The following is a 24,271-nucleotide window of genomic DNA, read 5'->3' as shown; positions in this document are numbered from 1 at the left end:
CTGAGATGCTGCCTCCCAGGCTGCAGTCCTCATTTTGCCCCAAATAAAATTTAACTTGTTGTACATCTTTTTTTAGTCGACACTAGCATCTTGATCTTCGACTTCCCAGACTCCAGAATGATGAGAGATAAATTTCTGTTGTTTATAAGCCACCTAGTTTATGGTATTTTTGTCATAGTAGCCTAAACAGACTAAGACAACTCCCATCAAATTTGTGTCACTTGATTTTCCTTCAATCCCAACCTTGTTGCAAGCAGTTGAGAGACAAATTTGACTGGGTGTAGCATACCCAATCAAATGACGAAGAGATTTTCATTAGAACACCTAGCATATTTGAAGAAGTAAATTGAAGATGATGTGCTACCTAATAACTTTAGATACAAGAGGAAGCAAAAAGTAGGAAGTATGAAAAGACCCTTAGGGTGGGGGTTGGAATTCCCTCCCTGTACTTTCTCACATAGTTTGTGAAGAAACAAGACCAGCAGTAACTATTGAATGTTTTGTTGTAATTATCATATATTTAGAACAGCCCAATTCTGACTTGGTGCCACACTAAATTCAAAGCTGATGTCCTAAAAAGCATGTCTCCCAAGGTCTAATGTACGTATCAATCACCTGAAATGAAAAAATGAAAGTGTTAGTTGCTCAGTCATGTCCGATTCTTTTGTGACCTGGTGAACTGTAGCCCAACAGGTTCCTCTGTCTATGGGATTTTCCAGGCAAGAATACTGGAGTGGGTTGCCATTCCCTTCTCCAGGGGATCTTCCCAACCCAGGGATTGAAGGCAGGTCTTCTGCATTGCGGGAAGATTCTTTGCTGTCTGAGCCACCAAGAAAGCTCCATCAATCACTAGGGGTCCTTTATAAAAGTACCGAGAAAAAAATAAAGACTCTAATTATGCAAAGCTGGGGTGGGGCCCGAGAGTTTGCATTGGCAACATGATCTCACATGACCGTTGTGATGCAAGGGAATTGAGCATTGCCTGGATGAGTTTTTGGGCATCATGCCCCATATAAGTGGGAATTTCAAGGTTAGATGTTACCTCATCTTTGCAAACATTTTTATAGGCATAATACAAGATTTAGATATGAGACTAACTGAAAAATTTTTCTTCAGTCATACATCTACTTTGGCACCCCTTTAAGCTATGCATAAACCTGGAGAAGCCGGGCACTATTGCACATATTTATTTTTTGGTCATGCCATGCAGCATGTGGGATCTTAGTTCCCCAACCAGGAATCGAACCCATGCCTTCTGCACTGGAAGTGCAGAGTCTTAACCGCTGGACCACCAGAGAAGTCCCTGGACACTATTACTCTTAGACCTGGGCAAGCAGGTACCTTGCCCCACTCCTGTGCCTCTTTGAAGTGCCTTCTTTGAAATGTTCCAAGTCCTCTTTGGTGCTGGCCCTGTCTCTCTGTTTGGGGCGCTGTCTGTCTCTGCACATGGGGTTGACCAGATGTCCTGAGGTGCTCTTGTATGTACAGCATCACCCTGGGGTTCATCTCCAGATTCCAGTTCTAGGAGAAGTGTCTGGTGATCAGACTACTGCTGCTGGCTGGCAAAGTATTTCTTGTGCAAGATTGTGTGAAGTTGGGCAGTTGGGGTGATGCTGACATGCTGATATGGGGGTGATTCTCATTTATTTTGGACCTAAATCTAATTTAGGGGTCTGTGCTAAGGTCCACTGCTCAGGCCATATATGTGGGCTCAGGCATCCACTTTCATTGTCTATGTGCAAACACTGTTGCCACTTTTGTTGTATAAACACCCACGGGCTCTACAAGTGGTCTCAGGTGTCATTATGCTCCTTGCCACTGTTATTTAGGGCAGTTACCCCATCCCCTTTGTAGCTTCTCTACCATGGATCAAGCATTCCTTTGGGAGTGGATACACTTATCACTTCTGAGGGCTTTCAAGATTCTTCATCACAACAGACTCTTCTTTTTCCAATTTTTCAAATTAAAAAAAAATGTTTTAGCTTTTTGTTTTATATTGGAGTATTGTTGTTGCTCAGTTGCTAAATTGTGTCTGACTCTTTGTGACTTGTTAACAATGTTGGGATAGTTTCAGGTGAACAGAAAAGGGTCTCAACCATAAATATACATGTATCCATTCTCCCCCAGACTCCTCTTCCGTCCAGGCTGACCAATGGACACTTCTGATTGATGTGGTGATGCCATGTTCTCCCTGGTTAGTGTTAAGCTCTCCCAGATGAGGAACAGACATCCTTTCCATATATGAAGCTATTTATTTTGTTATGTCTACAATTCCCTTCCTGCTGGTGATGGTGTATGAGAGACAAGGTACAGTCAGTATTCAAAAAGATTACATTTTCATTTTTCTCAATAATTATTACCTAAAGAGTTCAAGGCAAGACTTAGTTAGAAGATGTGCTGTTTGGTGTTATTCTATAACATCTTAAATGATACATTTAACATGACCAGAAAACAAATTATTCACATTTTCTGCACCCTCTGGGTTAGGCTTGAATTTGTGGTTATTACCTAAGAAGTGCCATAACAGTCTTTGAGTGATTGGAAGCTAGTATTTACAAGTAGCACAATGGATAATGCAAAATCAAGAGTAACAATGTAACTAGCATGAACTATATATGGTAGGAGAGATTTTAGAAGCAAGAAGATTCATATTATTTTAATACAAACATGTTACAAGCACCATGGTATTATGAGAAATTGTAGCATTACTACCTCTTTCTTATGTTGAAAGATAAGAAATTAGCAAAAAGTGGCTCATTTGATTGGGGCACCCAAGGTGGCACAGTGGTAAAAGAATCTGCCTGCCAATGCAGGAGATGGAAGAGACACACTTTCAATCCCTGGGTCGGGAAAATCCCCTGGAGGAAGAAATGGCAACCCATTCCAGTATCCTTGCCTGGAAAATTCCATGGAGAAGGTTGCAGAATCGGAGGCAACTGAGCATGCACACATGACTCATTTGAAAATAAAGAAAAAAAAAAAAAAGACTCTTGGACCAAATAAGAAAAAATACCAGGAAGAATCTTTACATGCATTGTGTGGACAATCATTAAAATTTTTATTATTCTAAAGTAAAAGTCACTCAGTTATGTCCAACTTTTTGTGACCCCATGGACTATACAATCCATGGAATTCTCCAGGCCAGAATACTGGAGTGGGTAGCTGTTCCCTTCTCCAGGGGATCTTTCCAACCCAGGAATTAAAGTGGGGTCTCTTGCATTGCAGGCAGTTTCTTACCAACTGAGTTATCAGGGAAGCCCTTTTATTCTAAATCTTCATCAATAAATCTCTATACTTAAATGGACTCGTGAATTTTATTATATATATATATATATATATATATATATATATTTTTTTTGGCCAAGCAGCATGTGGGATCTTAATTCCCTGACCAGAGATTGAACCAGTGACCCCGCGGTCTAAGTGCGGAGTCTTAAGCACTAGACCATCAGGGAAGTCCCTGTAATACATTGTTAACCAACTTCTTTATGTAGACAAGAACCCACAAGTGTGCCTGGGTATGCCCAGGGACCTGCACACCCAGGAGGTAGCCTTGGAACTGGGGTTTTGGTGGGAGTGAGGCCCTTTGAGGAGATTTACGAGATGGAGATTGTCACAGTAAAATATTTAAAAGCACAGAAGGAACATATAAGAAAGAATCAATAGCCAAACTATGTAGGGAAAACAGGCAAAAGATCTCAATGTTTGTGTTCCCAGGTATTTCTCTGAGTTTCACTCACAAAAGCTGAAAGCCAAAAATTGAGTTGCATTACTTCTGGGCATACACACTGAGGAAACCAGATCTGAAAGAGACACGTGCACCCCAATGTTCATCGCAGCACTGTTTATAATAGCCAGGACATGGAAGCAACCTAGATGCCCATCAGCAGATGAATGGATAAGGAAGCTGTGGTACATATACACCATGGAATATTACTCAGCCATTAAAAAGAATTCATTTGAACCAGTCCTAATGAGATGGATGAAGCTGGAGCCCCTTATACAGAGTGAAGTAAGCCAGAAAGATAAAGAACATTACAGCATACTGACACATGTATATGGAATTTAGAAAGGTGATAACGATAACCCTATATGCAGAACAGAAAAAGAGACACAGAAATACAGAACAGACTTTTGAACTTTGTGGGAGAATGTGAGGGTGGGATATTTCAAAAGAACAGCATGTATACTATCTATGGCGAAACAGATCACCAGCCCAGGTGGGATGCACGAGACAAGTGCTCCGGCCTGGTGCACTGGGAAGACCCAGAGGAATCGGGTGGAGAGGGAGGTGGGAGGGGGGATCGGGATTGGGAATACATGTAAATCCATGGCTGATTCATATCAATGTATGACAAAACCCACTGGAAAAAAAAAAAAATAAAAAGGAAAGTTTTTTTTTTTTGGCACCTAACATTGGGATTTAATTTATTTGGGTCAGTCCCTAGCTCAAATTCCTCAGTTCCTTCCTCTTGCCCTCAGAAAAATAAAAACTTATAATGGTGGCCTATGTGACGTCCAATAATCTGATATCTCTCTTGGCATGTTGCCTACAGTTCTGCCCACTTGCTCATCCACTCTGGCTTCAGTGACTTTCATAGAGTTCTTCAGATAAGTTTGTGTCTTTGTCAGAATTTGCTCTTTCCTTTCCCTAGATATTTGAATGGGCCATGCTTTCACTTCACACGTATTTCTACCCCAAGATGTTAGTTCTCAGAGTTCTTCCTTGACTCTTCTATTTTATTTTATTTTTTTAATTGGAGTACAGTTGCTTTTGGGCTTCCCAGGTGGCGCCGTGCTAAAGAATTTGCCTGCCACTGCAGGAGACACAGGTTCCCTGTGTTGGGAAGATCCCCTGCAGTAGAAAGTGGCAACCCACTCCAGTATTCTTGCCTGGAAAATTCCATGAACAGAGGAATCTGGTGGGCTACAGCCCATAGAGTTGCGAAGAGTGGGACACGACTGAGCGCACATGCGCTGAGTAGTTGCTTTACAACGTTGTTAGGTTCTGCTCTACAACCAAGTGAATCAGCTACAGGCATATGCACATCCTCCACGCTCTGTCATGTAGTCTGCTGTTTGTCCTACCTACTGCATGTGAGCTACATTAAGGAAAAGAGTTTGCTTTACTCACTGATGCTTCCCCGAGTCTAGAACTGTGGCTGATCCTCAATAAGTGTTTGTTAAGTAAAGAAGAAAGTAAATAAATTGAGAAAATCTGGAAACATCCTAAATGTTATATTATAAGGGAACAGTTAAATATAGTACCATTTAGTACTATGTGCCCATGAAAAAGGATGAGGTTAAATTTTATATGCTGAAAGAAAAGGCTTTGGGGATATGTTGGTAAGCTAAAAAAACAAGTTACAGGATATAGTACACATCTTGAAACAATTAATGTCACACATGAAGTAAAAGAATGTAATGTGTTTGTCATATGTGTGCTCATACATGCATTAGAAAAAGATGGGAAGATGTACATTAATAGCCTGACCTCTAGGGAATGGGGCAGTGGGGGATACGTTTATATTTTTTTACTTTACATATTTCTCTTTTGAAGTTTTGTAATCATACTTTTAAGATAATACCTTTTGAGGACTTCCCTAGTGGTCCAGTTGTTAGGACTCCGCACTTCCAATGCAGGGGGCGCAGGTTTGATCTCTGGTCAGGGAACTAGATCCCACATGCCATGTGGTGTGGTCAAATAAATAAATAATGATTAAAATAATAATAATAATACATTTTAAGCTTCCACTCATAAAGTTCTTAATTTTAAGGCAAACAATTGAAACAAAAATCATGAACAAATATTAAAGGACTGATGCTGAAGCTGAAGCTGCAATATTTTGGCCACCTGATGTGAAGAACTGACTCATTGGAAAAGACCCTGATGCTGGGAGAGATTGAAGGCAGGAGGAGAAGGGGACAACAGAGGATGAGATGGTTGGATGGCATCACTGACTCAAAGGACATGAGTTTGAGCAAGCTCTGGGAGTTGGTGATGGACAGGGAAGCCTAGCATGCTGCAGTCCACGGAGTTGCAAAGAGTCGGACACGACTGAGTGACTGAACTGAACAAGAAAAAAAAGTCTCAAAACAATAGTACTCTGTGCAGTGCCTCACATACAAAGGACTCAGTAAGTTTCAGTGTATAAACCTCCTAACAGTCAAAGAAGCTGGAGATGGCAGAACCCCTGATCCCTCTCTACGTCTGCAAGCTCTGTCTGCTTGATAATACCCAGGTCCTTGCTTCCTGAAAGATGCTCAGAGGCTCAGAGCTTAGAGATCAAAACTCTTAATTTTATAACTACAAGAGGTTATTTTTTAAAAGCACAGCAACATATTTATCATTTTTTTTTCATTTTTTAAAAATATTGTTTTTATTAATGATTTGTGTTTAATCATTTGCTTTCACTTAGGATAAAACAGGAGGATAGTATAAGCCAAATCAGTCTATATAGCATTAGCGAAAAACAGAGAAAACTAGATTATTCTTGATGTACTTGAAGTCAGATTTTTTTTTCTATTTTACAAACAACAACAACAACAACTCTATTTTCCCTTCCATCTCTCAGATCCACAGTACAGTATTAAGTAGCCGGCCTAGCATCCCTGCTTAGCTTTCATTTTTGAAGCTCAAAGCTGTCTAAATATCTCTGTTACCAATGATACGTGAAAGCGTAAACTACAAAGAAAGAGGTTACCATGGGGTTAAAATTTCAGATTTAATCCTGAGATTCAAGAGAGGGTCACTTTTTTGTAATGTCACAGTATTTTAAGAGACTATGGAAAGGGCAGAAAGTGTGGAGGGCACACTCTTGGATATCAAATCTATATCAGGAACAGAATAAGGTTAAGAAAGCACTGTTACGGGCTGATGAAAAAGGGAGAAGCTGGAGAGAGCTTCCAAATGTTGACTTGCATAGGTGTAAACTGTCTCTTTTTTGGAGTACAGCCATCTGCTTAAACTTGGTCTCTAACTGCTAGCTCACACTCTGTACTTGCTGACATTCTGCGGCCAGGCTACAGATTTACTTTAAGAACAGTCTTAAAACGTCCCTGTGTGAATAAGTTCTTTTTGTATTTACTCTCAGGGAGGTAGCTTTGTCCACCTTTAAATGAAAAGAAAAGAAATGAAATCTCTTAAAGAAAAATGACCTCTTAAGTATGTTTACATAAGCATACAAGTTTTTAAGAGGCACAGAATGAAAAATGGATCTATTAAAACTGCATGCATAATCTTGAGAAATAGATAGGTAATTAGTCTTGTTCATTCGACCACTGCTAATGCCAAACCAATGTTTTTTTTTAATATTAACAGCATTGAAAAATGTGAAATAGAACTTTGAAGCATTGACTCTAAATTTAGTTCCATATCATTAAGGTGCATACATCTCAGCCTGGAGCTCATTTATTCATTTCATTTTGATTTTGTGGCCAATCACTGCTTCAAATTGAACATCCTGTACATGATTTATGGCTGCCAAGGCACGTTCAGGAAGAAATCTGTATGAAAGAAAAGATGAATGTTTTTCAGTTTAAAATCTTGGACATCAGAGTTCATTGTTGTTGTCAGTTAAAATAACCTGAGAGTTGTCTGGATTGCATTTAATTTTTTTTTTGTTCTTCCTTTCTTTCTTTGTCTATCTCTCTCTTTGTGTGTGTGTGTGTGTGTCTTTTAATACTCCCAGTTCAAATATTATGCAAATATAAAGAAAGCACTGATATATACCACTCTTCTCACCTTCTTATATTAATAAACTCTTGCTTAAAATCTTATGTGAGTAAAGACCGAAATATGAAGGTCTGGACTTATATTTGTAAATGTCAATGAATCCTGATGTTAAGACTTCACAGAGCAATGGCACCATAATCCATTTAATGAGTTTCTCCACTTCTTGAGTTTTTACTGCATATCTATAATATGGTACTTTAAAAGTAGTGACTGCCTTTGAGGAACTTCTTGTTTAACTTGTTAAGCAACCTGCTCAGATGACTTCATTGGGAATTCTATAAAATGTTTAAGAAAGAAATAGTACCATTCCACGAAAGCTATTCCTAAAAGGAGAAGAGGAGAGAATACTTTTCAAATCAGTTTATGAGGTAAGTATTATGCTGACCCAAAAGTCAAAGACATTACAGAGCAGGGTTAGTTTAATCTTTAGAATGACTCAGCGTAATTCATTATGTTAGCAAACTAAAATGGAAAGACCAACAATCCTCTAAATATATTCAGTAAAACTTTTGACAAAATTCACATCTACTCTTGATGAAGACTCTCATCAAAATAATAATAGAAGGGAACTTCTTCAACCTGATAAAGAGCAAATGAAAAAAATCTACAGCTAAAAAAAAAAAAAAAAAAAATCTACAGCTGATATCATTCTGAATTGTGAAATTGTGACTACTTTCCTCCTAAGATCAGAGACAACACTTGGATGTGTGATTTTGTCAGTCCTCTCTGACATTGCAACAGGAGGTACTAGCCAGTGTGATAAGGCAAGAAATAAAAAACATAGAGATTGGGAAAAAAAAGAAGTCAAAGTGTCTTGATTTGCAGACAATATGATCATCTATGTAAAAGTATCTGTTAGAATCTACAAAAAAGCTACTAAAAGTGAGTACAGCAAGGTTGCTAAATACAGATCAAAATGCAAAAATCAAACACATGCTAGTAACAAATAATGGAAAATAGAGATCTTTTAACATGTCATTTGCAATAGCATCAAAGATTTGAAATACTTTGGGGTAAACCTTACAAAAACTGCGTTAAGACTTGTACACTGAAAACTACATGATGCTGTAGTTTCAATATGTTCACATATTAAAAAAGATAAAAAAATAAAAAGAAGAGATATATTGTGTTCTTTGTGCTCTTGGGTTTGAAGATTCAATAATGTTAATATGTTCATTCTCTGCAGTTGATCTATAGATTCAATGCAGTCTTAATCAAAACCCCAACAGGCTTCTTTATTTTTAGCTAGTTCACCATATTGCATTGTCTTTAAACTGTCTTTTCTTGTCTCTGGCAAAGACTGGGTGGAGATGGTGGATGTAGTAGAGAAAATGATTCATTCTCTTTTTATAGACTGGGTAAGGTAACAACAGAGGCAACTTAACTGTTTTCCCCAGGCATGGAGAGTTTCCATGGCAACTTTCACAACTGAAATTCTCTCCATAATGATAGCTCTATCAGTGTTTTAGTATTTTAGGTGTCTTGTGTTGTACTTACCTCTCTATTGTTAAGGAGATATTGATATAGGATGGAACAAAAATCATTTTCTTATCGGTAAGTATTCCATCTATCAAGCTTCTTACAACTTCATCTGTCTCCAACACAGGCCATATTCTGTGATGAAAAAAAAAAAGTTGGATTCTTTTTATTATTTTTTTTATAATTAATGAAGGCAGGAAAATGATCTCTTCATCAGTTAGGATTTAAAAGTTTCCAGAATTCACTGCACAAAGGCCACCTGCCTCCCCTCCCCCACGCCATGATGTCTCATCATCACAATCTTCTACTTTCACATCCCATTCAGTGTTTCATGGCTCACTCAGTCAAAACATCAAAATGGTGGAGAGGAATTAGATAGAAGAGGAGGAGAGGAGGCAAGGAAGCCTAATGGGTAGAATTGACCATACGACAGAAAGAAAACACTTGGCGTCTTTCTTCAGGGCTCGTTAGCTACAGGAAAAGAAATTCAGACTAAGTACACTTGCTTTCTTGTGGAGGTGTCCCACAAAACTGGACTGTTTTGTACTGACTTGCCTGTACTACAGTTTAATGAGAGTTCAAGGTGTGTGGGGAGAGTATTATGTCACAGCTGGAGAGGTGTGACCATTCTTATACTCAAGACTGTACACATGAGTTCTTGAGAAGTATAGGGTGCTGCCTCTTTCCTCCCTGATTTCTCCTACCTGATTCTATCAACTCCATCTCTAAGCCAAGCCTGACAGTATATGGACAAGTCAGCCTTTGCCAAGGAAATTCAGAATCAGGGAGTCTGGGTGGGACCAGAGCCAAATTTTCAGCATTGCCTGGGTCAGCTCTTAGGATCACCCTAGGAACCCACACACCTGAGGTCACATTATTTTTGTTTGTTTGTTGGCTGTACCATGCAGCATTCAGGGTCTTAATTCCCCCAGCAGGGATTGAACCCATGCTCCCTGCGTTGGGAGCTTGGAGTCAAAACCGCTCAACTACCAGGAAAGTCCCCGAGGTTGCATTAGCCTCACTCTTCTATCTATTTTGCCTTCTCCACCTGAAGACCTGGTCCTCTGGGCACACACTGAGCCTGAATGCTTACTAAGAGGGCTTTTATTGGGCCCAGTTTCTTATTTAAGAAAAATGAGCCCAGAGTCCCAATTGTATCGTGGTATTCACTAATATACGGTGTTGAGTACTTGTTAAATGCCTGTGTTCTAACTCAGTTAATGATTCAACTGCCAGGGACTGGCTCCAGCTCCAGAGATGACACAGCAGGTTTAGGGTTTCAGAGTCAGTAGCTTCAAATCTGGCATGTGGCGTGTGCATGCTCAGTCGTATCTGACTCTAATGAGACTGAGCTTAAAAGGGAATTTGTTAACTCCATTGTGAGCATGCACGCTAAGGCACTTCAGTTGTGTTCAACTCTTTGTGACCCTATGGACTGTAGCCTAGCAGGCTCCTCTGTCCATGGGATTCTCCAGGCAAGAATACTGGAGTGGGTTGCCATTTTCTCCTCCAGGGGATCTTCCTGACTCAGGGATTGAACCTGTGTCTCCTGCATTGGCAGGTGGGTTCTTCACCATCTGAGCCACCTGGGAAGCCCTGTTAACTCTTTTGAATGACTATATTTAGGACTAATTCCCTTTCAGTAGTAAATTGATTTCACATTAGCAAGCTTAGTATATTTTGTTAACTTGTAGCAGAATGTATACTGGAATTGAGGCAAATTTGTGAAGCAGGTGTATTAATTTTAGGGTCCTTATCCTCATCTTTCTGCTTTTTTTCCTCTTATTTCAGGGCCAATTTCTCCTCTCTTATGATCTGAGATCCTCCCTTACCACAGACAAAGTATATATTTGCAGAAATTCACCTTGATCATTTTGACGGTTTTCCTTATGGCTCAGACAGTGAAGAATCTGCCTGCAATGCAGAAGATGTGGGTTTGATCCCTGGGTCACGATTCCCTGGAGAACGAAATGGCTACCCACTCCAGCATTCTTGCCTGGAGAATTCCATGAACAGAAGGGCGTGGTGGGCTATAGTCCATGGGGTCACAAAGAGTCAGACATGACTGAGCAAATAACAATATCACTTTCAAGGGTTTAGAAACTCAGGGTATTGCTGTTACTAGAAATGTTTACATTTTAAAGGAAGACAGGGTGGTAACCGTGACCAAATGCATGTGGTTATATTTACTATGTCAGTGTTTTCCAAGCCTGTCTCCAGAGTTACCTGATATGGTGGTAAAGGAAGCAAAACAAGGCAAAATGCGTTATTCTTAGAACTCGTTCCAGTTTCCTGAGTCAGAATTTCTAAGGGAGAGACTAAGAACATTTACTTTTTATATAAGCACAGGTGATGATTCTTACGATCAGGCAAGTTTGGAAAATGCTGGAGGACTTTTTGCCAGCCCTGTGGTCAGTGCTGGGAGGAAGATGGTGGAAATGAGGCAGCTTCCTGTGCTTTTCCATACTCTATTTGAGGAAGATGAACCACGAAGGGGAGAAGGGGATGTTAGGTATCATTCATGTTGGGGGTGTGGTTCCAAGAGAAGGCACCTCTCCATCCTGCCCACCCCCATTCTCACTCCCTCTTAGCACCTGCGTGGGTGTTGAATCTTTCTCCTGGACATGAATAAACACCCGTTGCTGGATGAGTGGACACAGTGGGGGAAGGAAAGGGTAGGACGAATTGACAAAGTAGCATCAGAATATATACTCTGTCATGTGTAAAACAGATAATTAGTGGGAAGTTACAATACAACACAGGGAGCCCTGCCCAGCATTCTGTGATGACCTGGGGCGGGGGACAGGGGGGCGTGGGTGTGATGCAGGAGAGAGAGGTTCATGGGGGGGGTGTGTGTGTGTGTACATATCATGGGCACTGAGTTACTTCAGTGGTGTCTGACTCTTTGCGACCCCATGGCTCCTCTGCCCATGAGCTTTTCCAGGCAAGAACACTGGAGTAGGATGCCAATTCCTCTCTTCCAGGGGACCTTCCCAACTCAGGGACTGAACCCACGTCGCCTGCATCTCCTGTATTGCAGGTGCATTCTTCACTGCTGAACCACCGGGGAAGCCCCTATATATATTTGGGTTGACTGATTTGGGTTGTTGTGTGGCAGAAACCAGCACAACTTTGTAAAGCGATTATCCTCCAATTTAAAAAAAATAAAAAGTGATAATGTTGAATGTTGAAAAAAAAAAAGATACCCATTGCCTCGATTCATTGGCAGCTGATCTCGCCTGCTAGTCCCTAAAGCATTTTCCCCTTCGTTCATCTAATTTCAAAGTGAAAACATAAAGGCAGTTCAGTAACGTTAATAAGAAAAAAATGTTTTTCCTTTTCCATTTTTCCCCCTATTTTCTCAGTTGACCCACCTACAAATTTCTCACGTAATTTTCATAGGAATTTCCCGTGTAATTTTCATAGGAATTTCTCATGTAGTTTTCATAGGAATTTCTCATGTAATTTTATATGAATTTCTCATGTAGTTTTCATAGTAATTGCTCATGTAATTTTCATAGTAATTGCTCATGTAATTTTCTTAGTAATTGCTCATGTAATTTTCATACTAATTTCTCATGCTATATTTCTATGCTAACTTGATCTTGGCCTCACCTTGTACTTGGGTTTTTGGTGAACCCGGTATTCACAAAAACTGGGCAGAGGCATGAAGTTTTGATACCAGTTTTTCCCAAGGCTTCAAGTTCTGATGTCAGGGCTCGGTGGAAACCAACAGCAGCAAATTTGCTGGAACTGTAAAAGAATTATCCATCCCTGTTAGCTAAGGAAAAGTGAAACACATTCTTCAACTCTCTGTGAGAAAATGTTGATTTTGCTTTGCTTGAGAACTGATAAAAGCCAAACCCCCAAATCTTCCACTTGGTCATCTATTTTCATATCTGGTTTCACTGAATTGTGACTGTAGCAGTGATAACAATAGAACAAATTTTAACAAAACTTCAACTTCATTACTGCTCACTTTTCCACCCTACATGTAGCTTTCCATGCAACCTTTAAACTTTTTTTCTAATTAGTTTTTACTGCTATTTTTATTTTGAAAAATATGAATCAAGAAGAACATGTTTAGAAATATTACATAACTAATATTTGTATTAACAAGCTTCTGTGGGATTCTATGGATCTCTACTTTCTCAGTGGTTTCTCTCTTGAAATGTAGGTTCACTCTGGCTTCTTAATTTCACTGTGAACATCTGGAGTAAAAAGACTTTTGGTGTGCGACCTTCAACATATCACCTTGTCTTTTTCCTTTGAGTTTCTGATCTTTAAAATGCTGGTAATAAAATACATGACTGTCTTGAGGATTAAACTGCATAATAACTCTATTATTTAAAAGTAATATGCATAATAACTTTATTACCTATAAGGAGCTATGTAATGTTAATTGTATTTTTTACCCAGATGACAATAAGAACAATAAAATTAAAGGCTGACTGCTTTCTTAAAGGAAAAGAAAAAAGGAAAACTATTACTCCATTGGGTTTCCACATTTCTAAACATTAAAACAATATTGCATGTTTAATCTGTGAAATTCTGATCTGTGTTTTACGATGGTAGAGGCAGCTTGAAATAAACATTTGTATGTGCTTGGACACCTTAACCTACAGTGAAACTCAACTACATCTGTGACTATTTTCAGCATCAGAAATAATTTGATTCATGACTAAATTCAACCTTGAACATGGATGCGCAGGTAAACAATAAGCCAACTATCTACCTATTCATCCCCAGCCACTGATAAACATGTTAACAAGTTAAATTTTTCTATGAGGTTGATATAAGGCTGGAAAAAGATAATGAGATGCCATTGAAGGAGGTACAAAGAAAAGATTTTTTGCAAAGAGTGAATCCTTAGGGGCTTCTTACCTTCTTTTTATGTCCTAGTTGTTTGTTGTTTTGTTGTTTAGTCGCTAAGTTGTGTCCAAGTCTTTGTGACCCCCGTGGACTGTAGTCTGCCAGGCTCCTCTGTCCATGAGATTTTCCAGACTAGAATATTGCAGTGGGTTGCCATTTTCTTCTCCAGGGGATCTTCCCAACCCAGGATCGGACCCTCATCTCCTACATTGGCGGGTAGATCTTTACCACTGAGCCACCAGGGAAGCCCGTGTCCTTGGTAGAGCATGGACTATGCTATCTGCATCTTTCAATATGGTAGAGGCTTTCTCTCAATTTTACTCTCTCTTTCTCTGCCTCTCTCTCTCTCACACACACAGTCTCTCATGACACAAGCACACTGGAAAACGTTTTGTTCCAGTGGCCACTCTGTTTAGCTTTTCTTGGGCATAAGGGCCATTGCACAGACTTACGTTCATTTGGACTTATCTGTATGTTTTGCTTCTTAGCCTGTGAATTCCTTATTTCTCTTATGGACATCTAGTCATTCCCGGATACAATGGAAACATGCTTGGCAATACTGTTTTCTTTCATTGCTATGCAGAGGAGTTTTCAGAAATTTAAAAATATTTTAAAAGATGATGAATTTCATTATTTTAGGAGAAGTCATTTTTAAGAGTTTATTCCAAATTACTATATATATTCTATAAATCCAAATTACCTGCTAGGAAATTTCTTTAGTTTTTATTTTTTGCAAGACATTTGATTTTTTGTTGTAAGAAGATTCAAAAATGAATAAAACGTAATTCTAGCTCTCTGAAAAGAATTAAAAAATGAAATAAATTACCTGTTAGGCAGATTGGAATCTGAGGTCTAAATAAACCCCTAAAGGGGCTTCTCAGGTAGCACTAGTGATAAAGAAGCTGCTTTTCAATGCAGGAGATGAAAGAGCGGCCGGTTCGATCCTTGGGTTGGGAAGAGCTCCTGGAGGAGGGCATGGCAACCCACTTCAATATTCTTGCCTGGAGAATACCATGGATAGAGGAACCTGGTGGGCTACAGTCCATGGGGTCTCAAAGAGTTGGACAGGACTGAAGCGACTTAGCATGGACTCATGCAAATGCTTCCAAGTGTAAAAATACATAACACTGCTAGAAAGTAATACTTACCAATATGGAATAAGATAAGGAATCACTCCGTGACCGCACACTGAAGCTACTGTGACAATGTGGCCATGGTTTCTCCTTATCATCGATGGAAGAAGTGCTTTTGTGATCTTCAGAATCATTGCAGAGAGAGAAGTAACAATGACACGGGTGTCAGATTTCTCAACTAGGTAGTTTTATTTTTTTTAATTAATTAATTTATTTTAATTGGAGGATAATTACCTTACAAAACTGTGAAGGTTTTTGCCATATATCGACATGAATCAGCCACAGGTGCACATGTATCCCCTCATCCTGAAGCTCCCTCCCACCTCCCTCCCCATCCTATCCCTCTGGGTGGTCCCAAGGCACCAGTTTTGAGTGGCTCTGATTCATGAATCGAACTTGCACTGGCCATCTATTTTCCATATGGTAATATGGAAAAGGCTATTCTCTCAAATCATCCCACCCTCACCTTCTCCCACTTCATATATATATGAAGTATTACATATTTTTAAACTTGTAAGAGGTTGCCACGCCCTTCTCCAGGGGATCTTCACAGCCCAGGGATCAAATCCACAGCTCTTTGATCTGTTCTTTGCATCTGTGTCTCTTTTGCTGCCTTGCATATAGGGTTGTTGTTACCATGGTGGTTTTATTTTTAAGACAAAATGTCTTTTGAGACAACTTTTACAATGAAATGAAATATGTGCCAAGATTCCATGATTACTTCTCTATCAGTGATAGAAATGAAAAATGATTGGAATGACTGGTTTAAGCTGGCACTGAGCGCTGTGTACCATGTACCACATGCCAAAAATTCATCCTAATGTCCTTTTCCTTCCCTTCAGAGGGAATCCATAAACTCTCTTTTATGGATCCAACAATGTTATTAAGTGAAAAACTCAAAAGAGTTTTCAGAACTGAAAAAATTCCAGATGGTAATCTTATATCTTGTGATTTCTTTGGTTTGGGACTTTAGCTTTCTAACAAGAAGAGTTAAAACCCTGGATCAGTTTCAGTAGAAAAAGTTGAGTCCTGTACTGACCCACGGTCATTAGGCAACATGATTAGGTTTAGGATCTCCTATTTGTAATATTGCACATCGTATATTGATGCCATAGGAAACAAAAAGTCTTTCTTTACCTCCAAAAAGCTTTCTGTTTTATGGGAAATATCAATAATATTTTATGAGAATTGTATAGGTTCACCCTGTAGACTCTATGCAAATTCATAGAGCCAGAACTGCTAAACCACGGCACCCCTAAATTCCTGACCCACAGAAACTGTGAGAGGAAAGTAAACATTTATTCTTGCTTTAGTTCACTGAGTTTTGTAGTGCAGCTATAGAGAGCGATTGCATGGATTCTCTTTGTGGTTCAGTGGAAATAATAATTCATTCTCATTAGCATATGTAAAAGGTTTGGGAAAATGAGGAAACATATCTCTTTTTTCCTTCTCTCTCCTGGAATCCTGCTCTGTCCTAGATTCCCGACTAACACTGAGGCTCTGGAAGATTAATTCATATAAATGTTCTCTACAAAGGCACATTTTCGTCTCTCACAAAACCAACCAATTTTAAGAGGTCTGTAGAGCCGTATCCCTAAGCTCCAATCTGATGTGGACCTTGTTCCAGATTCCCCTTCAAAATAGTCTCCAACTCTTATACAACCCAAGTAGGGAGCTCTTTGTCCTACAATTCCGTGACATAAGGTCGCAAGGGAATGTACACAATATGTATTTTCTCTAAAGCACCAAAAAGACACACACTGACAATCCTTAGCAAGCAAAACAAACAAGTGTTTAGGCTTGTTTAGGCGTGTTAAGTGTTAGGCGTGTCCAGCTCTTTATGATCCCGTGGACGGCAGCTCGCCAGGCTCTTCTGTCCATGGGATTCTCCAGGCTAGAATATTGGAGTGGGTTGTCATTTCCTTCTCCAGGGGATCTTTCCAACCCAGGGATCGAACCCAGCTCTCCTGCATTGCAGGCAGATTCTTTACTGTTTAAGCTACCAGGGAAGCCCTATCCTTAGAAAAGCGCCACAAATATCCGGTTGGCCAGAAAGTTCATTCAGATTTGCCATCAGCTGGCAAAACCAGTATGAACATTTTGGCCAACCCAATATTCTTTTTGAGGGCCTAGTACGTGCCAGGCTTTGTGTAGGTACTGGTGGATGAAACAGACTAACTAGCCTACATTCTGGTGAGTTGTGTTTCCTTGAACCCTATGCCCTTCAGTCAGTTGTTACTCAGTTGCCAAGTTGTGTCTGACTCTTGGCGACCCCATGGACTACAGCATGCCAGGATGCCTTCTGTCAGAGACACCAATATTTGATGATTGTTGTTTTAAGGCAAAGATATGCAGTTGTCCATCCAGAAGGATGTGAACTCAATTATGAATTTCATGTACCTTAAGAGAAGTTGTCAGACATGCACAACCTAGGGATGTTTCTGACTCACACTCACCCAAAAATGTCCTAAGATGTTGACCTCAAAAGTTTTGGTGATTTCTTCATCCTTTGCACTAAGAAGGTCAGCTGGGTATATTGTCCCAGCATTATTCACCACGATGGTTACATCACCAACTTCTTTCTTTACCTTTTGAAATAGAACAGTCATTGGGCACATTATAGAATAGAAATAGAAAGTTCATTGGATGTATTATAGAAATGCAAAGTTTTGGGACTAATATCATCCAGGGATCAGATTCTTTATTCTATTTGATGAGATCGTTCAGAATTCGAGGGGAAAAGAGCATTAGCTCAAAGAGTGGTTATAAAGGGAACACTCATAAAACTGAGATAAACTGTTTTTTTTTTTTTTTTTTAGCAGCTAAATTTCAGTACCCAGTACATCATAGATTTTTTTTTGAAACTTACCAATAAAGTGAAATTAGTGTTTGTGTTGATTAACTGATACATCAGTTCTAATCAAACATTTAAAAACTGCTAATTGAGTAATCCTAGTTTCACCACCTAGGTCATGTGTACTGGCTACACGACCTTGGTCTGACATATCAGTTCTTACCAAATATTTTTAAAGTGCTAATTGAGTAATCTTGGCTTCTCCACCTACTAGCTACATGACCTTTGTCAGACTTCACCTCCTTGTTTTTTTTTTTTTTTTATTGATTCATTGCATTTATTGATTCTATGCTGAGTCAAGAAAGAAAAAAATATATATCATTCAAGAATTTGTTGCCAATAGGCCATCATCATAGAAGTTTACAATCCAAATCCATGCTCCCACTAAATAATAATAAATTCCCAAAACAGTAAAGTCATCCCGTGTCAGTAATGCTACTGAATAGCCTAAACAAACAAAAATGTAGTTTGGAGGAATCCAACTATAACTTAGGCCTCAAGAAATTCTCACAGATAAAGTGCCAAGGGAAATGAGCAGACCATAGCCAAAAATCACAAAATGCAAAAGTGACAGCCAGCAGGAACAAAGAGATGGCAAATTAGAACTGGATGATTTCACCTCTTTGAATCTCAATTTGCTCATCAGTCAAATGAGGTTTATAGAGTTATTGTAGGGATTAAATTAAATGTCTATCAAAGTTGATAGACATTTCCACCCTTTAATATTTATTTTTTCCCATAAAATCCCAAAGAGGAAATAATTAAAGCAAAAAGTAGAGGAACTTCTGTAAAGGTGATAGGACTGAAAGGAAGACTAGAACATGATCCTTTCCCCTGGTGATAAATCTTTGTTCTTTCACTCTGTACTATTGATCGAACTTCTGATTAGAATGAAACTGACTAATAACACGAAACAATAATAATAGGCAGAGTTGAGTGGATCATATGGAAGAAAAAGTGTATGTCCTTCCTTGTAAACACAGCTACCTCACTTAGCAGAGGCTAAAAAAAAAAATCTAATTTAAATTAGGCTGTCAGAAAGAACATTTTCATATTCCATGGAAAAGGACATAAAACCATGGGAAGAAATTTGTACCCTGAAGTCTCACCTGGTTTACAGAGCTGTAAATTTCTTCTCTGTTACTGCAGTCTACCACAAACACATGTGTAGTGGCCCCTAGTTTTCGGCATTCTGCTGCAGTTTCCTCAACACCATGCTGTAATTGGGAAATAAAACCAAATTCTGAAAGGTGTAGGTCAGTGAGTAGACAAGAGGGAGGTAGAAAATAGCTGAGATTAAATTTTTTCAAAGATTAAAATTCAGAGGACTTCCCTGGTGGTCCCATGGTTAAGAATCTGCCTTCCAATGCAGGGGACACAGATTTAATCCCTGGTTGGGGAACTAAGATCCCACATGCTGTGGAGCAATGAAACCCGTGTGTCACAAGTAGAGAAACCCCACCAAAACTAGAGAAAGCTTGCTGCAACAAAAGCCTGTGCAGTCAAAATTTTTAAAAAAAAATTGAAATAGAATTTCCTCCTTGTTTGTGAGCAAATTTCATGAGAGACGCTGCTTGACTAATTTGCAGAGGTCGTAACCTGGCTTTTCTGCCAAGGAAGGCTCATATTAGTCTCATGTTTCCACCTTGTTTTGTTGTATTCTCACAGCTTAAAGAACATGCTTGAAAGATATTGCTCTTTGTGGTGTCATGAAGGGAGATGTTTGAGTATGGAGAAGAAAAGAAAAATCAACTGTATATTTACCATATATTTGTTGAGCACCAATTATGTAATAGACAGTAAAGCATAAATTCTAAACAAGTGGTAATTTTAAACTATATACCTCTGCCCATCAGACTTTTCTCAACAATTCTGCTTTAATCCTCTAGAAGGGAAGGAGGAAGAAGGATCCTTCTTTGAGCAAACCTTTCATAGAGAGACTATGCTACTACTCTCAGGGGCATAAGATTATATTCTTCAGGTGTCCTGGAGTGAAAATGGGCAAAGGCCACGGGATGGATTCTCGTCTATGTAACTGCTTTGCATGTAACTCCAGGACATAGAGACAGAGGAACTCATTTTCAGCCTAAATTCAAAGACCTCTTTCCTAAAATAAAGTCACCCTGATGCTTCTTAACCTGCATTTCTGGAAAATTAGCATTCTTTTCAAGCTTTGACATCTGTTGAATTTCATAAAGATGATTATAAACTATTTAAAATTATCCTTTTTTCCCTTCAGAATTTGTTAGCTCTTCTCTGTGATGAAGAGTCAGGATGTCTTGAAAGCCCTTTGGGCATGTTGGGGTGTTAGTGGTGTGGTGGTTATTTGGGGCTGTCCCCGAGTGAGTGTTGGGTGGTTTTCCTTTTCCAGTAGGGATGACTAATAATATGAAGCAATAATAATAGGCAGAGTTGAGTGGTTTGTATGGAAGGAAAAAGTATATATTCTTCATCCAAGGTCATTGTCCCTCACAGATTTCTGAGGCGTTTCAGAGGTATAAAGAAGGAGGTCAGGAGACTCACTATTTGGGTTTTAGCTGGGAGCTTGTTCGTTGCAGATTACAAGATGACACTCTTTTGTCTCTAGAATCAAGGTCAGTCGAGAGCTATTAGCAGTCTAAATTTTCAGCAGATGCTGAGCTAGAAAACTGTGAGACGTAAAGCCTTGTCTTCATAAGCAAAATGCTTGCTTCAGCTCCAGCATGTGGTATGTACTCCACTTGTCACGGTTCAGATTTAATGTGAATAAACCATTAACATGACTTGTTGTGTAAGGCAAAAGAAGCCAGCATAACAGAAAGGCAGTTTTTGATAGTTAAAGAAGATGTGAGTCACACTTACAGCCTTAGAGTGAATCACGTAATATCTTAAATATTCAACCATAAAAATGCAAGGACTCAAAGAAACCCTGTGAGGCTAGGTGACCCATCCTTCAGACAGAATCTTAAATAAGTCATTTTTACTTCTTATCATTGGGATTTAAAAAACGCATAATAAATGTCAGATCTTTCTCCCAAATATACATCTGGACGGATCCAGAGTTTAAATTTCATGAAGCCCTTCTCATGAATTTATACTTATTTATTTATTTATTTATTTGATAAACACCTGAGAACAGCAAGCAGTCATTTTCTCAATTTATAAATTCTTGTCCTTTTCTTGAAAGTGTATTGAAATCTCTTCAAGGACCAAACTGATGCCAAATAACTTTTATGTGTATCAGCTTATTTATAAGTGCTCATATCTGTTATATGAAAATATATCAATTTTTTGTGTGTATTATTATTTACTGAATAGAAAGAACCAGAGAACTAGTTTTCTAAATTCAAAAGACATTTCTGAAGGTCTTAAGAAAATAGGTGCCAATTAGACATGTTGGCAAAGAACATTAACATATGGCAACTAAAATCTCACTGTGATTTGCAGAAACACTCTCAAAAAAAAAAAAAAAACTGGATAATTTTTTTCCAATCCTAAAATTCTGTAAGCATTTTTTCTGTGAATATTTGCATGGTCGAGTCAGAATTAATAAGTTTAGGAGACCCTGGACCCTTTGCCATCCAGTGGTTAAGAGTCAGTACTTCCAAAGCAAGGGGCGTGGGTTCAGTTCCTGGTGGGGGAACTAGAATTCTGCACACCATGTGGCTCAGCAAAAAAATTTAAAAAATAAAAGCAGAGCAAAAGTTTAGGGAAAATGATATAAGATTTCAGTTTAGAGTAGTTAATTTAGAGTTTACAAATATCAGTACCAAAAAAGAAAAAAAATGCCCAGGAAAAAGTCTGACTCTCTTAATGGAAGTGTATTAAACATAACTAACATTTCCCATAGCCAGGCATTGTTTTAAGCACTTAAATAGGAATTTATTTAGTCCTTATTTCTGTTAAGAGCCAGATGGTAAATATATTAGGATTCTGTGCATGCAAGAGTTGGGCACCAAGAGGTTCTGTTACATGTTCTTTGTTTTTCATCTGGTTTTTGCCTTGACAGCCCTTTAAAAAATACATCCCTAGCTCAACAGGCTACTCTGGGAGCAAGTTTGGCCCACTGGCTGTAGTGTGTTAACCCCTGTTCTTGCCCATCCTGTGAACTGTTACTCCCATTTCAGAGAGAAGGAAACTGAGGCTGGGAGAAATTAAGTGACCATTCAATTTAAACAGTTTGGAAGTAGCCTGGCTCCTGAATCTGTTATCAAACCTGCATATGAGGACATCAAACCATTCTAATGCATGTGTAAAGCTCTAAGAAATGTAGTTAACACACTTTGAAAAAGAAAAATACAAAGATAAGCAAATGCTAAGTCAAATAATTTTTAAACAGCCATCTCACTTGTATGGGCCTTCCCTGGCGGGTAACTTTAAAAGATGGGCAAATGATGTCCAGTACCTTATTAATATCCCACAGAACCAGTCTGCTCTTCCGTTTTGCAAATTCATAGGCGGTCTGCCTGCCTATTCCATGCCCGGCTCCTGTAATGAGAACAATCTCCCCAGCCACAGATTTTCTTCTCCGGGGAATGAAAACCTTCACCAAGGATTCCAGGTAGGAGTAAATGATGATGAGCAGAAGCAAAAGGAGATCCAAGATAATCTTCATGGCTCTGCTCTGTACTTTTCTCCTCTGCCTCAGTTCCTGTGTCGTCTCAGCAACGTGCCCTCCTCTTCAAAGAGCTTCAGGAATGAGCTGTATTCTAGGTGTTGCTGGGGCTGGCCAAAGTAGTGAAGATTTGTAGGCAGGTTTTGGTCACGTGTTCTAATGGGTTAGATACCCCTTGAGCTTTTGAAGCAGGGCCAATTGAGAATAAAAACTTGGCACAGGGACAAGAAAACTCGAGAAGGTACTGTCTGGACTTGCTTTCTGAGAAGCACTTCTGTACTGTTTCATCAAGTCAATTGAAACAAAAGAGGCCCAGCCTAAAAGCTGAGTGTGTGTGTCTGTGTTAGTTGCTCAGTCGTGTCTGACTCTTTGTGATCCCATGAACTGCAGCCCGCCAGGCTTCTTCGTCCTTGGAATTTTTCAGGCAAGAATACTGGAATGGGTCACCATTCCCTTCTCCAAGGGATCTTCCCGACCAAGGGATCGAACCTGGGTCTCCCACATTGCAGGTGGGTTCTTTACCGTCCACTGAGGGCTATAGGCTGACATTACAGCCTGTCAGATAGTACTGTTCCAAAGATGTAAAGTGAAGTTCCTCAGTCGTGTCCGACTCTTTGCAACCCCACGGACTATAGCCTGCTAGGCTCCTCTGATCATGGGATTCTCCAGGCAAGAATACTGGAGTGGGTTGCCATTTCCTTCTCCAGGGGATCTTCCCAACACAGGGATCAAACCTGGGTCTCCTGCACTGCGGGCAGACACCTTACTGTCTGAGCTAGCAGGGGCTCCCCAAAGATATAAGGAAGTGGTCCAGTAGCTGCGACTCTGTTCCAAGGGCAGAGGGCCTGAGTTTGATCCTTGTTTGGGGAACAAGATCCCACATGCCCACTTGACTTTGTCCTCCAGGATGTCTGGCTCTAGGTGAGTGATTATACTATCAGGGATATCTGGGTCATTAAGATCTTTTTTGTACAGTCATTCTGTGTATTCTTGCCACCTTTTCTTAATACCTTCTGCTTCCATCAGACCTATACCATTTCTGTCCTTAACTGTGTCCATTTTTACATGAATTGTTCCCTTGGTATCTCTCTTTTTCTTGAGGAGATCTCTAGTCTTTTCCATTCTACTGTTTTCCTCTATTTTTTTCCATTGTTCACTTAGGAAGGCTTTCTTGTCTCTCCTTGCTATTCTTTGGAACTCTGCATTCAGATGGATTTCTCTCTCCTTTGCCTTTCGCTTTTCTTCCTTTCTTAGCTGTTTGTAAGGCCTCCTCAGACAACTATTTTGCCTTTTTGCATTTCTTCTTCTTGGGGATGGTTTTGATTCCTGCCTCCGGTACGATGTTACGAACCTCCATTCATAGTTCTTCAGGCACTCTGTCTTTCATATCTAATCCCTTGAATCTATTTGTCATTTCCACTGTATAAAGGATTTGACTTAGGTCATACCTGAATGGCCCAGTAGTTTTTCCTACTTTTTTCAATTTAAGTCTAAATTTTACAATAAAGAGTTCATGATCTTAGCCACAGTCAGCTCCTATATACAGCTTCTCCATCTTTGGCTGCAAAGAATATAATCAAGCTGATTTCAGTATTGACCATCTG

The 24,271-nt window shown here is 39.4% G+C and overlaps 1 protein-coding gene across 2 annotated transcripts; it reads right to left on the bottom strand.

Moving 5' to 3' along the window:
• Nucleotides 1–7,384: 7,384 nt before the first annotated feature.
• On the bottom strand, nucleotides 7,385–22,667 carry HSD17B13 (hydroxysteroid 17-beta dehydrogenase 13). 2 transcript variants are annotated; one of them, XM_061145175.1, is made up of 7 exons: nucleotides 22,458–22,667; nucleotides 19,183–19,290; nucleotides 17,676–17,807; nucleotides 15,235–15,341; nucleotides 12,830–12,967; nucleotides 9,233–9,349; nucleotides 7,385–7,506 (listed from the first exon to the last, which is right to left on the bottom strand). In XM_061145175.1, exons 1-7 carry the CDS (start codon nucleotides 22,665–22,667, stop codon nucleotides 7,416–7,418), a joined length of 903 nt encoding a protein of 300 aa, XP_061001158.1. In that variant the 3' UTR covers nucleotides 7,385–7,415. The 2 variants fall into 2 exon arrangements, with proteins under 2 accessions (XP_061001158.1, XP_061001159.1); XM_061145176.1 differs by lacking the exon at nucleotides 19,183–19,290.
• Between the last annotated feature and the right edge of the window lie 1,604 nt (nucleotides 22,668–24,271).

This window comes from Dama dama, chromosome 6 (assembly GCF_033118175.1).
Source record: "Dama dama isolate Ldn47 chromosome 6, ASM3311817v1, whole genome shotgun sequence".
Taxonomy (NCBI): domain Eukaryota; kingdom Metazoa; phylum Chordata; class Mammalia; order Artiodactyla; family Cervidae; genus Dama; species Dama dama.
Note: the sequence above shows the minus strand (reverse complement) of the source record. Positions and strands in the feature narration are given on the sequence as shown.

Bases quoted from the DNA above. Each gene is read 5' to 3' on its own strand.
- HSD17B13 (XM_061145175.1), bottom strand. From the start codon at position 22,667: ATGAAGATTATCTTGGATCTCCTTTTGCTTCTGCTCATCATCATTTAC. The intron at 19,291-22,457 runs GTACTGGACATC...TCCCAATTACAG, and splicing joins TTCTGTGGGATATTAATAAG to CATGGTGTTGAGGAAACTGC. The intron at 12,968-15,234 runs GTAAGTATTACT...ATTCTTTTACAG, and splicing joins CCTTATCTTATTCCATATTG to TTCCAGCAAATTTGCTGCTG.